The sequence below is a fragment of the Tursiops truncatus genome, chromosome 1 (genome assembly GCF_011762595.2).
Source record: "Tursiops truncatus isolate mTurTru1 chromosome 1, mTurTru1.mat.Y, whole genome shotgun sequence".
Classification (NCBI taxonomy): Eukaryota; Metazoa; Chordata; class Mammalia; order Artiodactyla; family Delphinidae; genus Tursiops; species Tursiops truncatus.
In genome coordinates this window covers 145,489,168-145,504,509 of record NC_047034.1, presented here as the reverse complement: position 1 = coordinate 145,504,509, position 15,342 = coordinate 145,489,168, and the positions used below count along the sequence as shown (strand labels likewise).

General features: G+C 45.8%; 1 protein-coding gene across 8 annotated transcripts in view; it reads right to left on the bottom strand.

Annotated features, from left to right (window-relative positions):
- Nucleotides 1–12,579, bottom strand: part of ATPAF1 (ATP synthase mitochondrial F1 complex assembly factor 1) — a 39,683-nt gene extending 27,104 nt beyond the window's left edge. For 2 of the 8 annotated variants that reach the window (XM_073790184.1, XM_019937854.3), the window contains exons 1-5: nucleotides 12,093–12,579; nucleotides 7,179–7,287; nucleotides 4,024–4,074; nucleotides 3,211–3,273; nucleotides 218–268 (exon numbers count right to left, since the gene is read on the bottom strand). In XM_073790184.1, coding sequence (XP_073646285.1) covers nucleotides 218–268; nucleotides 3,211–3,273; nucleotides 4,024–4,074; nucleotides 7,179–7,287; nucleotides 12,093–12,454 — 636 coding nt within the window. In that variant the 5' untranslated portion in view covers nucleotides 12,455–12,579. The remainder of the gene's footprint in view (nucleotides 1–217; nucleotides 269–3,210; nucleotides 3,274–4,023; nucleotides 4,075–7,178; nucleotides 7,288–12,092) is intronic. The other 6 variants (XM_033867154.2, XM_033867145.2, XM_073790193.1 and 3 more) reach the window with 5 other exon arrangements.
- Nucleotides 12,580–15,342: the final 2,763 nt, after the last annotated feature.

The window sequence follows — 15,342 nt, the reverse complement described above, 5'->3', positions numbered from 1 at the left end:
CATTTCTAAACCAGAAAGATGAAAAACAAAAGCCATAAATATACCATATGGAGCTCCCAATCTTTGGTGCTCAGGGTATAATAAAAACCCTCAGAGCTATAAATGTAAGTTCTCAAGAGGCAATAAACATAGGAAAAGTAAAAGCAACTGGCCTGCTAAGGTTAGAGCCCTGACCTTCATGTTATAACACTCTCATTTTCCCCTCCAAACTACTTACAGGAATAACTGCGTAGACTGTATCTTTTGCTGCAAAATACTGCTGCCAAATCTGTACAAAAAAGAGAGAGTGTCTGTGACCATCAGTAACCTTTTCAACCTGTACCAAGAAGTGGTGACAGCTTTCATTGCTCAGAGTAATATGCTATTTGATAACAGGGAGGAAAACCCAACGTAATACTTTTATTACTAGTACATGATTACAAAAAAGATTTAATACAACCTACTCTTCTAGATGATTAAACTGTAACTCTTAATAACAAATTCCTATCAGAGAAACGGATTCTGAGACCTTGTTAATCACTTCTCCCAAGGTGTGCCTTGTGTGTAATAGACAAGCTTCTTTTTTATCATATGTTCTCTCTTCTCTCCCAAAACCCGCACTGTCCGGCCAACTGTGGGCCCTCTCAGAGAGCCAGGATCAGTCATTCGGAACCCAGGGTCTGAAGTCAGGCAGATCTGGACACATATCCCAGCTCTCATCATTTGCTGGCTCTGCTACTTTGGGAAAACTACTGGAAATCCCTAAATTATATCAATATACTCATCAATAAAATAGTAATATTAACCTTAGAGGATTACCGTGAAGACTACTGAAATAATGTTTGTGCTTAGCACAACAGAATTACAATGCAAACCAAAGCCAAGGTGCTCCGAGGGCAAAAAAGAGGCACTTAATCCAAGTTAGGGAACAAGTGGCAGAGGAAGGGACACTTGAGCTGTATCCTGAAGAATGATCAGGAGTTAGCCAGGTGAACAGGGAGTCTGGGAAGAAAAACAGGTAGGAGAGAAGATAAGAGACACATTCTAAGCAGAGAATGACAAGCAGTAGCAAAGGCATAGAGGTTGGGGAAGGCATCATAGCCAAGGTGACACCTGAGGGAGCTGGTGTTGAAGACTGGGTCACCTTCCTTTAGAGCTGCTCTGCTTTGTCAACATTCCCATGAAAATGGGGGGGGAGGGAGGCAACTGAAGATACTAATCAAAGTGTGATCTCACCAACACAAAGCACAGAAGGACTATTACCTCCTAGGACCTTACTCTATCAATGCAGTAAGGTTGCTTTTCTTTTTTTTTTTTTTTTTTGCATGTCAAAACACTGTCTCATTTTTTTTTTTTTTTTTTTTTTTTTTGCGGTACACGGGCCTCTCACTGTTGTGGCCTCTCCCATTGTGGAGCACAGACTCCGGACGCGCAGGCTCAGCGGCCATGGCTCACGGGCCCAGCCGCTCTGCGGCATGTGGGATCTTCCCACCGGGGCACGAACCCGTGTCCGCTGCATCGGCAGGCGGACTCTCAACCACTGCGCCACCAGGGAAGCCCTGTCTCCTCATTTTAAGGACAGCATATCCAGCTTATTTTTATTTAATTTGTATTAGAAGATAGTTTATGAATCCACACTGAATTTATGAGACTGACAGACGTTCCCTAACATAGTTGACCTTGGTTACTCAAAATTATATTAATGAACACAAATTCGTATCTAAAAATATAGGTCTAAATGATATTTGTCATATGATTATCAGGCCTCCTGGGCCTGGCTTCTCTCCCCCCTAAAGGACATGCCTGGTGTCCACTTTCTATTGGCACTTCTTCCCAAAGGCAGTTTGAGGTCTCCCGGAGACTTTGCATTAAGCCTCTATTAACAGAAGTTAGAACTCTGCGCTGTTTTCTTTTTGTTTTTCTGTCTTTCCACTAGGCTGAAACCCCTTGAGAGCTGGGGATTCTCTCATTTATTTCTATGCCTGGCACAGAGGCTGACATTTAATAACTGTCTGCTGAAATCAATGACACAGCGTTCAAGGACACCCACAGCAATTGGCACAGCTTCCCGTAAGGGAATATGATGCAGAGTCAAACAGACAAGGCTTTGAGTCCTAGCTCTGCCACTAAGTTGCTTCATGTCTTTAAGTTACGGTTTCCTCAGCTGTAAATTGGGAATAATAGCACCTACTTTATAAGGGGGTCATGACAATACAATGAAATAGTGTATATAAAGCACTAAGTACAGTACCTGACAAGTAGTATACTGCTTTTATTATTATTTTGATTCTCTCAATATACCTAAAATATAATTCATGGAACTATAAGGAATGCCAATAAATAGCTTATTATATTCTAATTAAAGAGAAAAGAATCAGATGTGAAAATGTAAATAGCATTTACAAATGCTAATTCAAGCAATATGGAATGCCTGGTATATGGAATGACCAAACAAGCGGAATAGATCACACGTGGTTTGAAGGTGTCCAGGAAGCTTCCTGCAGAAGGTCCTAAAATAATGGAGGACTCTGAATGTCAAGCAAAGGAATATGGGAAGTCACTGAATATTTGAGAGCAGGTTACTAACATAATATTTATTTTTATTTATTTATTTAAAAACACAAATATAGCACTTATTCTGTGCCAGGCACTGTTCCAAGTACTTTATAAATATTAACTCATTTAATTCCCCAAATAACTCCATGAGGTAAGTACTATTATTATGTCCACTTACAGATAGGGAATCTGAGGCCCCCAAAAGTTAACTAACTTATCAAAGTCATTCCGCTAGTAAGTGGCAGAGCTAGGACTTAAAACTGGCAGCTTGGTCCTAGAGTCTGTGTTCTTAACCAATACACTATGCGAAGTAGAACTTTAGGAGGATTGAACTGGTGAGGATATGATAGGGGGAGAGGGGGTGGGAGAAATAAGAGCAGGGAAACCTATTTAGAAAGGTAATCATCCAGGCATAGAGGAGTGATGATTTTAAATAAGATGTGGACAACAGGAATGAAAAAGAAAGGGGAAATGTCAGTTGATTAGATATATAGGAGTGAGACCAAGTTTTTGTATGCACTATTTTTCATGTAATTCATCACTTTTGTTTTCAATGATTGCCTTTCATTTTGGCTAGAAAGAGGTGTCAGGAAATGTATGCTCCTTTCTACTTTCAGATTTGGTTCACAGAGCACACATTTTCATAAAGTATGACAATTCATTTTCATTCATTACCTGTTTTATTTCTTCTGCAGTTTTGTCTTTCACCATCTCAATGTTAAAGATTGAACTGAGGGTCTGAAAGAGAAAATAAAAGGCAATTAACACCCACAATTAAAAAAATAAAACAGTTTAACTCTATCTGTAAGCCTTGTGGGAAGCAACATGGGAGGACAGTACAGCAGATCTTCAATAAGTGGAGAATGAGTATAAGAAAACCCACATGCTCAGAAAAGGGAGCCCCCAGGGCAGGTTTCACAGTTCTATTTTCAGGGGATATCTACTGGTACTTCCCAAATGTTTCACGCTCACTAATAAGTGTTGCAGCACTTTGCAGCTCCTAAGAGGAGAAAGTTCGGTTGTTACCTTTAACTGCTATTCTGCCAGAAGTGGCTCCTTATTTGCAAGTTAAATGACAGAGTAAACATGTTTTTATTTGATTTTTTAAAACTACTTCCTGGGACTTCCCTGGCGGTCCAGTAGTTATGACTCCACATTTCCACCGCAGGGGGCACGGATTCAATCCCTGGTTGGAGAACTAAGATCCCGCATGCTGCGCAGCGCGGCCAAAAAAAAAAAAATCTACTTCCTATAGAAAGTAGTAAGTAGTATACTACATTTCCTTCACATTTCCTCTAGCACCCCCAGGACCCACACTATACTAGGAGTCATATCAAGGTCATAACAAAAATTCGTAGAAATATCTCTCATCTCCACAGTTAGAAAATCACAAAATCACTGAACCACAGTAAATATGTTCAAACTTGCAGCCTCTTATTATAGATGTTCCATATGAATTTACGCTTGGATATTTAATTAAAAACCTACCTTGTCCTTGGTGAATCCTCTGCTCATACGCTGTTTCTCCAATGTGTCTGTCTGAAATATACAGTGGGACAGGATATTAATCTATACTTTTAAGAAGACGACCACCCTCCCTAGGTGAGGTGCCCAATAACTCATTTAGTAATGTTGCACCTCAGAACTCACTTCTCTCCACCCTATACAGTAACTGTACATACTGTTCTAAGAGTTACTGTTTGTGAGACAACTTTTCTTTGACTGATTCTGAGATACAGAGATGAGAAAGGAGTTCTTTGTTAGTAAACACCATCTACTGGTACTGAGAGTCCATTATATCCCTGCCACCATGGATGAGGGAATCCTTCTCAGAACAAGCCTACTCGGGTTTCCTGTGCTCTCTTTCCCAGTGAGCCACAGAGGAGGTAAGAATGGAATGATGTATTTTCCAAGCTGCTTCTTATCTGTGACAGCATTTCTGAAGTCAGGCAACCTCAGCAGACTATTGAGTCTTTTCTAGTACTCCATCTTAGTATTCCCTCCCTCAAATTAGACTCCCCCTCAAAAAAGGCCAGGAACAACTGAAAGTGATTATTTTCTCTCCTAGCCCACTCTCAGATAAAGGTCATGGCCAGGAAATACAATTTTGAGTTGTTTCTGACAGTAGGGATGTGTTGTTCTGAGTTTTCCATTCAATTTCTGTGCCTTTCAGAGAGGAGTGCAATCCACACCTGGGATTCTGAAGCTGAAACATACTTTCTGCATTAAACCCTGTTTTTCATTACTCTGTGCTTTAATGAATCCAAACCTTTCATAAATGATGTCGGTAGAACCAGTACCCACAAACTAGACAAAAGCGTGCTGTAGAAAAACCTACTGGATACACCCTATGTGCCCAAAGTCTCAAGAGCAATTAATGAAACATTTAAAGCATGTCTACTACAGATGCTTTGGAAACCTATGGGGACCTGTTGTTTTGTTATCACAATAATTGACTGGATGGTTTCACCTGCATTTATGGGAGAGGCAGTGGCGCTAAATGAGCTGCAATTTTGCAGATGAGTTCTACATAATGAATTTTCCCTCATCCCACACAACTTTCCAATTCTAGCCAGACCTTCCCTCCTTCCTCCCTCCCTCCTTCCTCCCTCCCTCCTTCCTCCCTCCCTCCTTCCTCCCTCCCTCCTTCCTTTCCTTTCTCTTTCTTTCTCCTTTTTTATTCAATACTGAATTTTTCAGAAATGCAACTACTATGTAACTTCAGAGAAGACTGTACATTGTGGAATCTCATGAGGGTCACTGATAACAACACTGCTTATGGTTTGGGAGTTTTTATAATTACCAACATCCGGTACCAGTTTGCATTTGATGCTTACGTATTCATGGTGATTCCATACAGAGGTGAAAGAACCTGATGACCGTACTAGGTCTCACAGCATAGTTGTGCCCAAGAACTTACATGCTGAAATCTGTATTTTATTTAAAAAATACTTCCCTTTATTACAGTTAAGGCATTATATTTATTTTTCCCCCTGAAATTATGTGTGTAGGTGGGTTATATTGTCTACATTTCATTTCAGGGTAGAATTAGAGAGAATTAAATACAATTTATTATAAAAAGGGGATGTTGGGTATCACGTGGTAGGGAACCAATGACTCAAAGTAAAGAAAAGGCTTTAGAAATGTAGCCATTAGCTATTAGCCTTCCTCTAGCTAGATAAGAAAGACAGTAAGTGAATATTTACCTAAGAGTTGCCATAATTTAAATTAAATCTTTACTTATTCTGCTCTTGTCATCGTAAAGCTGAATTTCTAAGTCTTGTTTCAAAAAGCCTTCCCAGATAATATTGAAAGTTTATAATACAGTAATATTTCCCATAGCTATTTATTTGTAATCTTGACACTATGTTTGCTAAAGGAAATTACATTTGATAAAATATTTGTAGTAGAAAGTTATTTGTTCATATAAAATTGTAAACTACGTTTATCACAGGTTGAATTTCTCCCCAACCTTGTAATGATTAACCCATTAACTATTCTTATTCTAATTAACTCAACCAGTTATTAAAAGACTGAGTGGATTCTCTTAAAATTTAGGATACCCAAGGCAAAAAAAGTTATTTTCCAAGTAAAATAAACATCTCTCCTTTTACAATGTAGAACCCCAATTTTCCACTGTAACTACCTTATTTCAGGCCCCTGCAGCCCACACCTGGATATATTCTCCCTGGCTTTGCCTCTCCCCCCTCCAATTTGTTCTGTACACCACCTTAGATTAGTATTTTTCAAATCATAGGTTGTGAAATCAATTTAGTGGACTGTAGCCAAAGTTTTTTAAAAGATGAAAATAATAATAAGAGTGCATTGCATGTATCAATGGTAAAAGTAAGCATTTGTTTCAGTTATAATTATATACATATATGTGTAATGAATTGCAATGTAAAATATATTTCTTACCGTGGGTTATGGTCAAAAAGTTTGAGAAGCACTGCATTAATCTTCCTATACAATTGTCCCCTGGTATCAGTCAGGGATTGGTTCCAGGACACCTGAAGACACCAGAATCTGTAGGTGCTCAAGTCTCTTATATAAAATGGTGTAGTATTTGCATATAACCTACGCACATCTTCCCATACACTTTAAATCATCATACTTATAATACCTAATACAATGTAAATTCTATGTAAATAGTTGTAAATACAATAAATGCTATGTAAATAGCTACCTGTAAGTGGTAAACTCAAGTGTTGCTTTTTGGACCTTTCTACAGTTTTTTTTTCCCCTGAATACTTTCTATCAGCTGTTGGCTGGATCCACAGATGCAAAATCTGTGGATGCAGAACCTGCAGATAGGGAGGGCTGACTATACACAGCTTTCAACATGCTTTTCCCCAGCTCTGATTCTTGTTTAAGGGTAATAAGAGCTAACATGTATTAAGCACTTTTTCCCTCCCTGATCCCTACATGTGTGCCTTGACCACTCGACTATACCCCCTGGGAGCAGAGATTACCCTTTTCATCCCCTTATATCTCCACCATGACTACAGTACCTTGCCAGAAGGAGCAGTATACCATTTATGGATGGAGCTGATCCCCTCAATGAGCCCACTCCCAGGATAAGGGTCAGGGGTGGGGATGTAGAGCACTGGTGAGCCAACAACACCCAAAGGGGTAGGTCTTACCTTCTGTTCCACACATTTGATAAAGTCACCTTGCTTGGAGTGCCCCACTGGCTGCTTCCGAAACTCACTGCACTTCTCCAGTCGGGACTCAAAAGCAGTTGGGTCAGACCTGATCAAAGGTAAACCAAAGGATAAACAACCCGGGCCTTTCTTTCTTAAATAAATTTATTTATTTAATTTATTTTTGACTGCGTTGGGTCTTCGTTGCTGCACACGGGTTTGTCTCTAGTTGTGGAGAGCAGGGGCTACTGTTCGTTGTGGTGCGCGGGCTTCTCATTGCAGTGGCTTCTCTTGTGCAGAGCACGGGCTCTAGGTGCGCGGGCTTCAGTAGTTTTGGCATGCAGGCTCAGTAGTTGCGGCTCATGGGCTCTAGAGCGCAGGCTCAGTAGTTGTGGCGCACGGGCTTAGCTGCTTTGCAGCATGTGGGATCTTCCTGGACCAGGGCTTGAACCCGTGTCCCCTGCACTGGCAGACGGATTCTTAACCACTGCGCCACCAGGGAAGCCCGCCTTTCTGGATTTTGAAATAACAAAGCACCATGTTCCACTTTCACAGAGAGAGGACACAGTCAGAGGCTGAAGGATTTGTCTTAATTTAGTTAGGCCTGAGCACAGGCCTACAAATCAAGAAAGTGGAAAGAGAAATCCACTTATTCAACTGTTACTACTCCTCAAGGGGCCTGTGTAACATTTTTCTCCTGCAGGATATTCCCTAGGGTGACACAGGGCTTGCTCCCTCAGGTACTTACACTCTGGGTATTTGGAATTTAAATCCTTAAGATAGGAAAGGTACTTTGTGGTCATCTTGCTGGGTTAGATGCAAGAATCCTCAGGCAGGAATCCCAGGTGTCCAGCTCTTACTGGAACGCATCTAATTCTCAGACATGTCCCTTCCCTCCCCGACTAGGGCAAATCTCTATTTATTCAGATCCCAGCAACTCAGAGGCTTCAGGCAGCCTATTTTGCAGATTTAGCACCTGAGTTCTCCCTGACCCTCTCTCCAAAGAACCTGCTCCAGTTGATGGATCATCAGAATTTGTCCTTATGTCACAATGGGGCTGGTCTTCAGGCGTCAAGTCCGGGTTGGGGCTGCCATCTGTTAAGAATGCTTCAGGCTGTGTAGCTGACAATATCTGGCTGTGTACACTTTGGTGAAGATGTCATCCAGGGGCTCCAGCTCCCAGGCCATGAGACCTGTAGTGTCATGGGTGACGTCTGCAGGCTCCAAGGGCATCCTGGTTACCCCTCTGGTCCTTCTTGGTCAAGGCAATGGAGGGCGCTCGTCCTCCATGTAACTCTTTCTGGAGGTGATGTCGAACACCACTCCCTTCACTGCCATGTACTTGGATAGATCGTCCTTCCTTCCGGAGAAGGCCAGCTCCTCCTCGATGAAGAGCTGCACCAAGGGCCTCACCTGGTAGGGTGTGGCACCTGCCTGGCCAGGGCTGCAAGTACCAGGGCCTAGGTTAGTGTTGCCAGTGAGCAGATGGAGATGGTGAGGGGTGGCCCAGGCAGTGGAGCCCTGTGTACTCTCACCCTGGACATCTTTCATTACTAAAACATTTTGAGTCTAAGTCTACCTCTCTGTATCTTTCACTCCCCCAGGAACAAGAGAAAATGTCTAGTTCTTTTTATGAGTACCTGAAAATTGCTCTTATGTCACCTCCTAAGCTTCTCTAGGTTGAATTTCTTCAGTTTTTTCAGCCTCTCTTCATATACACGATTTGTAAATCATTCCTTACTGTGGACCTTCTCTCTGGGCATGTTCGTTTATGCACACTCTAGATACAGTGGACCTAAAGCTCTCACCAGTGTAGAGTGTGACGCAAAAACCCAGGTACTGGACTGGAGTGGGGTCAGCAGGGCACACAGCCTTGTCTTGCTGTTGGCTCACACTGAACTGGGGTTATAAGTGCTCCAAGAGCCCAGGTTTTAGTGAGTATGCTACAGCACTAACCAATCAGGACTATAATTCCTTTTAAAATATCTCACGATAGCCCACCTGTTGGTCTTGGGCCTCACGGTGAAGCTCTGTCTTGCCTCTTTCCTCGATGACTTGGCCCAGGTTCTACTGATCCTTTCTTGGCCCTGCGTTCACTGCATACCTCCCTTTTCCTCTACCTCATGTTCTTTTCCCTTTTGTAGCCGCAGTTTTCCCTCCCATCTCACTCAACTTCTTCTAGAACTTATTCCTTCCTCTCTCCCTTTCACTCATTCAACAAACTTGACTTGTTGTCTCTCGCCTGTTGGTTGACTTGCTGGGCTTCAGAGATACAGAAATAAATAAGAAAGAGTCCCTACCTCAAGGAGCTTACTATCTAGTAGGACAGAAGGACATGTAAATAAGTACATGAGAGTGCTACAGGTATTAAGATGAAAATTTGCTCAGATATTCCCAAATGGCTAAGGTCGTTTCAGGCTCTGTTGCTCCCCATACCTGGAACACCTGCCCCCAACGTCAGTCCTTTATTCCTTTGCGCTGGGCCATAGAGCTAAAAGGAAGTTTTGGTATTAGATAAAGCTAGGGAGACTGGCAGGTACTAGAGCACAAGGGCCTTGCATGGAACACTAAGGATATGGAGTGGCCTTGGAAAGCCACTCTTTAGGAGACAGCAGTAGTATGTGTAAACACTGACACAGGAATGATCTAGTGGGGAAGGAAAGTAAAACCAGTCATTCATTTGTTCATGAATAGGAATGAACAGGAGCTGTGAAGTATTCAGAATATTAGTAGACCACTCTTCTGAGATGCCTGTCTGTGAAAGGGATCAGTGAGGAAAGGCTGAAGGGGAATGTAGGTCAAGAAAAGGTTTTTAAGATGACAAATACTTGAGTATATCTGAATGCTGTTGAAGGAGAGCAAAAATCCTCATTCATTTATTCTGTCATTCTTTCAAAGAAAGATCATTATAGTAGCAGTGACATGGACTGGGGGTGGATGGGTCTAAGACCAGAAGTGAGGAAGACTAGTTAGAGCAGGGGTCCCCAAGCCCCGGGCCACGGACCGGTACCATTCCGTGGCCTGTTAGGAACTGGGCCACACAGCAGGAGGCAAGCAGCGGGCAAGCGAGCGAAGTTTCATTCTGTATTTACAGCCACTCTCCATCCCTCGCATTACTGCCTGAGCTCCGCCTCCTGTCAGATCAGCGGCAGCATCAGTCTCATAGGAGCGCAAACCCTACCGTGAACTGCGCACGTCAGGGATCTAGGTTGTGCGTTCCTTATGAGAATCTAATGCCTGATAATCTGAGGTGGAGGTGAGGCGCTGATGCTAGCGCTGGGGAGTGGCTGCAAATACAGAGTATCATTAGCAGAGAGGTTTGACTGCACAGAGACCATAATAAATCAATTGCTTGCAGACTCCTGTCAAAACCCTATCAGTAGGGACTTCCCTGGCGGTCCGGTGGCTAAGACTCCACGCTCCCAATGCAGGGGGCGCAGGTTCAATCCCTGGTTGGGGAACTAAGGTCCCACATGCTGCACAGTGTGACCAAATAAATAAATGTCTTGGGGCTTCCCTGGTGGCGCAGTGGTTGAGAGTCCGCCTGCCGATGCAGGGGACACGGATTCGTGCCCCGGTCCGGGAAGATCCCACATGCCGCGGAGCGGCTGGGCCCGTGAGCCATGGCCGCTGAGCCTGCGCGTCCGGAGCCTGTGCTCCGCAACGGGAGAGGCCACAACAGTGAGAGGCCCGCGTATTGCAAAAAAAACCAAACCAAAACAAAACAAAACAAAAAAACCCTATCAGTGAGTGGCAAGTGAAAACAAGCTCAGGGCTCCCACTGGTTCTGCATTATGGTGAGTTGTATAATTATTTCACTATATATTACAATGTAACAATAACAGAAATAAAGTGCACATAAAATGTAATGTACTTGAACCATCCCGAAACCGTAACCCGCCCCCCACCACGGCAGTCTGTGGAAAAATTGTCTTCCACAAAACCGGCCCCTGGTGCCAAAATGGTTGGGGACCGCTGAGTTAGAGGATGACTGCAATATTCTGGGTGAAGATGATAGAGTAAATTAAGGCTGTGGAAGTAGAGATGAGCTAGAACTCAAAGAAGTTACAGCATCAGTCTTAGGTTTCCTTTCCTAAGACAACTGTGCCCACCCTGCCAGATTCTCTCCCAAGTCCCTTCGATTTTCACTTTTGATCTCTTTCAGCTCTTCCCAGTTCAACTCTTTGGACCCTCCAAGGCCCCCTTATACCCACCTCAACCTCCTCTAATCTCCAGGTCCTTCTCTCTGGAAGGTGAAGGGTAGTGTTAGGAACCCCGGATTCCAAGTCAGAGAAATCCCAACCAGCTGTGTGACCTTTGGCAGGCCTCTTAACTCTCTCTGATCCTCAGTTTTCTCATCTTAATGAGAGAGTTCAACTGAGAGCCAACTGTAACACTATTAATCTTTGATGCCCTGCCCCCACCCAATCTCCTTTCCTTACAGTCAGGGTCCTCAGCTAGAAGCCTGGGAACCCGAGTCCTAGGACAAGGCTCAGCTGCCTCAATAGGTGACCTTGAGCAAGTCAAGTCCCTTCTCTGGAAGGCTCCATTTTTCCCATTTCGATAATGAGTACAGGTCTCTCGGAGTTGCCTGCCTCTTAAGGGCTGTCGTAAGAGTCGACCTCAGCGTTTTGAGAACTAAAGCAGACAGAAAGACAACTGGGGCTTCGCAGAGACTCCCGGCTCTCACACTAGCTGTGTGATCTTAGGCAAGTGACCAAGCCTCTCTGAGCCTAGATAATCATCTGTAGAGTGGGGGCAGTGCCAGTGATCCTCTAGCAGGGCTGCTGGAAGGGCTGAGAGCGCCAGATACAGATACACCAGGAGCGCGGGCCGAGCGCCGCCCCTCCTCCCTGCCCGCCGCCCGCCGCCCGCCGCCCGCCGCCCGCCGCCCGCCGCCGGCCGGGCCCGCACCTGCGCAGCTGCTGGATCTTGTCGCGGTAGCGGTCGTAGAAGGGGTTAGCCTCGATCTCTTTCCCGACCCCGCTGCTTTCGACGCCCCCCGCGGGCCGGCCCGAGCCGCGGCGCACCGGGAACACGCGCAGCTGCGCGGGTGACACGAGCCCCAGGCCCAGGGCGCGGCTGCGCACCGCGCACAGGCCGCGGTAGAGGCCGGCCACCTGCAGGACGGCCGGGCCCGCGCCACCCGCTGCCGCCACCACGGCAGCCATGGCTGCCCCCGCCTCCGCCTCCTCCTCCTCCTCCTCCTCCTCCTCCTCCTCCTCCTCCTCCCCGGGCACGTCGGCCTCGGCCCGCGGCCCGCGCGCCCGCTCCATTGCCCTCCGGGTCCGCCGCGCCCGCGCTCCAGCAGCCAGGTTCCGCGCACGCAAGGTTCCGGGAGCCGGTGAAGGGCGCGGTGGGAGGCAGGGGGTTCGCCGCTCCTGCCCCGGGCCCCGCCCGCGCCCCGCGTGCTCTGCAGCTTTAGCGCCGCTGCCCAGCCTTCTCGCCGAGCCTGCGACCAGCAGCCCTTGCGGGTTAAGTCTCCTCTTGAAAGCTGCTCGGACCTACTGGTCCTCACCGAGCTTGCTCCCTTTTAAATTCTTTAGGCACGTACTGGAGTAGTCATCCTTCAGCATCGAAGGCCCTTTCATCAGCTGTAATCATAGTAGCAGCTTCTCTTTATTGAGCGTTTCTATGTGCAGGACACTATTTGCTTCATACTGTGTGAGGCAGGTTTTATCCCCATTTTATAGACGAGGAAACTGAAGCTGAGAATCATTAAGAGACTTGTCCAAGACTTGTCCAAGGGCTGAATTCTTTTAAAGATGCCAGCTGCCTCCGAAGCCTTTTCTTCCTCTGCTTCCTGACACCCACCTTGAACTCCAGCCAAACTGAACTACGCTTCTCCCCAAAGACACCTGGATTTGTCCTTGACAAGTCTTTATACCTGGAATGCTGTCTCTCCACCCAATGCCACCATCTTCTTCACCCCCTGAACCAGGTGTGAGTGAACTCCTGGGGTCAAGAACAGTGACATCAACACCTGGTCTCACCTGCGCCCAGCACAGGGCCAGGCCTGGAGCAGGCCCCCTGTGATGGCATTGATCAGTCTGCCCTCATGAAAGTCCTCCTGTCGGGTCTTACCTGATAAAAACCCCTCTTGAATGATGGACCTCTTAGGGTCAGGGACAGTGCCTTCAACTCTGCTCAGTCCAGCCTGCACTTTCAGAGATGGGCCTTGGGCCCTGGCCTGTGCTGGGAGTAGTGTGGTAAACCCTGAGATTAGCAAGTCCTTTAAGTGCGCCAGCCTGTACCTGCCTTAGCATCCTTGCACTGGCTGCTCCCTTTGCACGTGGCTATCTCCTCATCATCTAGGGCTCAGTTCACAAGTCAGCACCTCAAAGGGACTTTTCTTGATGCACCCCCATCACTTTATATTCTTTATCCCACTACCTTATTTTCTTCAGAGCAGTTAAGGCTACCTGAAATTCTTACGTATTTATTTCCTTGTTTACATTAATTCATGGAGCTTACATTCTAGTGGGGTGAGACACAATATGTATACATACCTACATACGTACATAAATAATGTTAGGTGATAATACACGTTATGAAGAAACAAAGCAGGCTAGGAGAGACAGAGCTAAGGGGCCAGCTGAGCAGAGACCTGAAGGCATGGTCTGTGTGGATACCTGGGGGAAGAGCCTTCCAGATGGAATAGCAAGTGCAAAGGCCTTGATGCAGGAGCACGCTTGCCCTGCTTGTGGAACAGCAAGAAGGTTATTGTGCGAAGGAGGCATGGGGAGGGGTAGTTTGATCGTTCAGGGCTTTGTAGGCTTTGGTTAAGGACTTTGGTTTTAAATCTGAGTGAGGGTCCTCCTTGGTAGTGCAGTGGTTAAGAATCTGCCTGCCAATGCAGGGGACACGGGTTCGATCCCTGGTCCGGGAAGGTCCCACATGTCGTGGAGTGACTAAGCCTGTGTGCCACAACTACTGAGCCTGTGTCTAGAGCCCATGAGCCACAGCTACTGAAGACCGCGCCTAAAGCCCGTGCTCCGCAACAAGAGAAGCCACTTCAATGAGAAGCCCACGCACTGCAACGAAGAGTAGCCCCCACTTGCAGCAACTAGAGAAAGCCTGCACATAGCAACGAAGACCCAACACAGCCAAAAATAAATAAAGAAATAAAAATAATTTATAATAAAAAAATTAAAAAGGCTCATTCTGACTGCTGGTGGAATATAGGGCGTGGGGGACAAGGATGCAAGCTCTCCCAAGGGTGATTAGTTTGTCCTAGTTTACCTGGGATTTTCCTGATTTTAGCATCAAAAGTCCTATGTCCTGGAAACTGCCTCAGTCCCAGGCAAACAGGGATGGTTGATCACCCTAAAGGGAGACCAGGTGAGAGAGGGTGGTACTTGTATTAAAGTGATGATGATAGAAAAATGGTCAGATTCTGGGTATGTTTTGAAGGCAAAGCCTAAAGATTTTGCTACTGGAGTGAACGTGGGTGTGAAAGAATGAAGGGCGTCAGGGGTGACTGTCAGGTTTTTGGCCTGAACAACTGGAGGGAGAGAGTTGCCACTTACAGAGAGGAGGAGGCTGGAGCAGGTTTTGGAGATGGACCATCAGGAGTTTGGTTTTGGACATGGTAGTTTGAGATAACAGACTGGCAAGGAGGGATGTCAGCCAGGCTTTTGGGAGTATGAGTCTAAAGTCCTGAGGAATGGTCTGGGCTGGAGGTACAACGTTGAGAGTTGACAGTGTATATATGGTAGATATGCTATTTAAAGCCATGAGTCTGGGTGAGATCACTGAGGGAATGAATGTGGACAGAGGGCTGAGGACTGAGCCCTCGGGCACCTGACATTTAGAGATCAGGGAAAAGAGGAGAAACTAGCAAAGGAGACTGAAAAGCAGAAGCCAGTGAGGTAGAGCCCAGAGTAAGTGGAACCTGGAGAGAAATCTGTGCTCATTAGTGCCCCAAGTCCCACGCTGGGGGCTTAAAGAGGGAAGTACTTAGATGGTGCCCAGAAGCTGAGCTAGGCCTAGTGGTGCAACCTTCAGGCAGGCTGACGTGGGTTTAGTTAGGGGAGGGCTTTCTAACTGAGCTGCCCATAAATGGATCAAGCTGCTTCAGGAGGTGTGGGCAAGTCCCTGACCCAAGCAATTCCCCATGTATTAGTGCTGGGTAGGGGAGATCTGCCTCTAGGGCTCAATCATG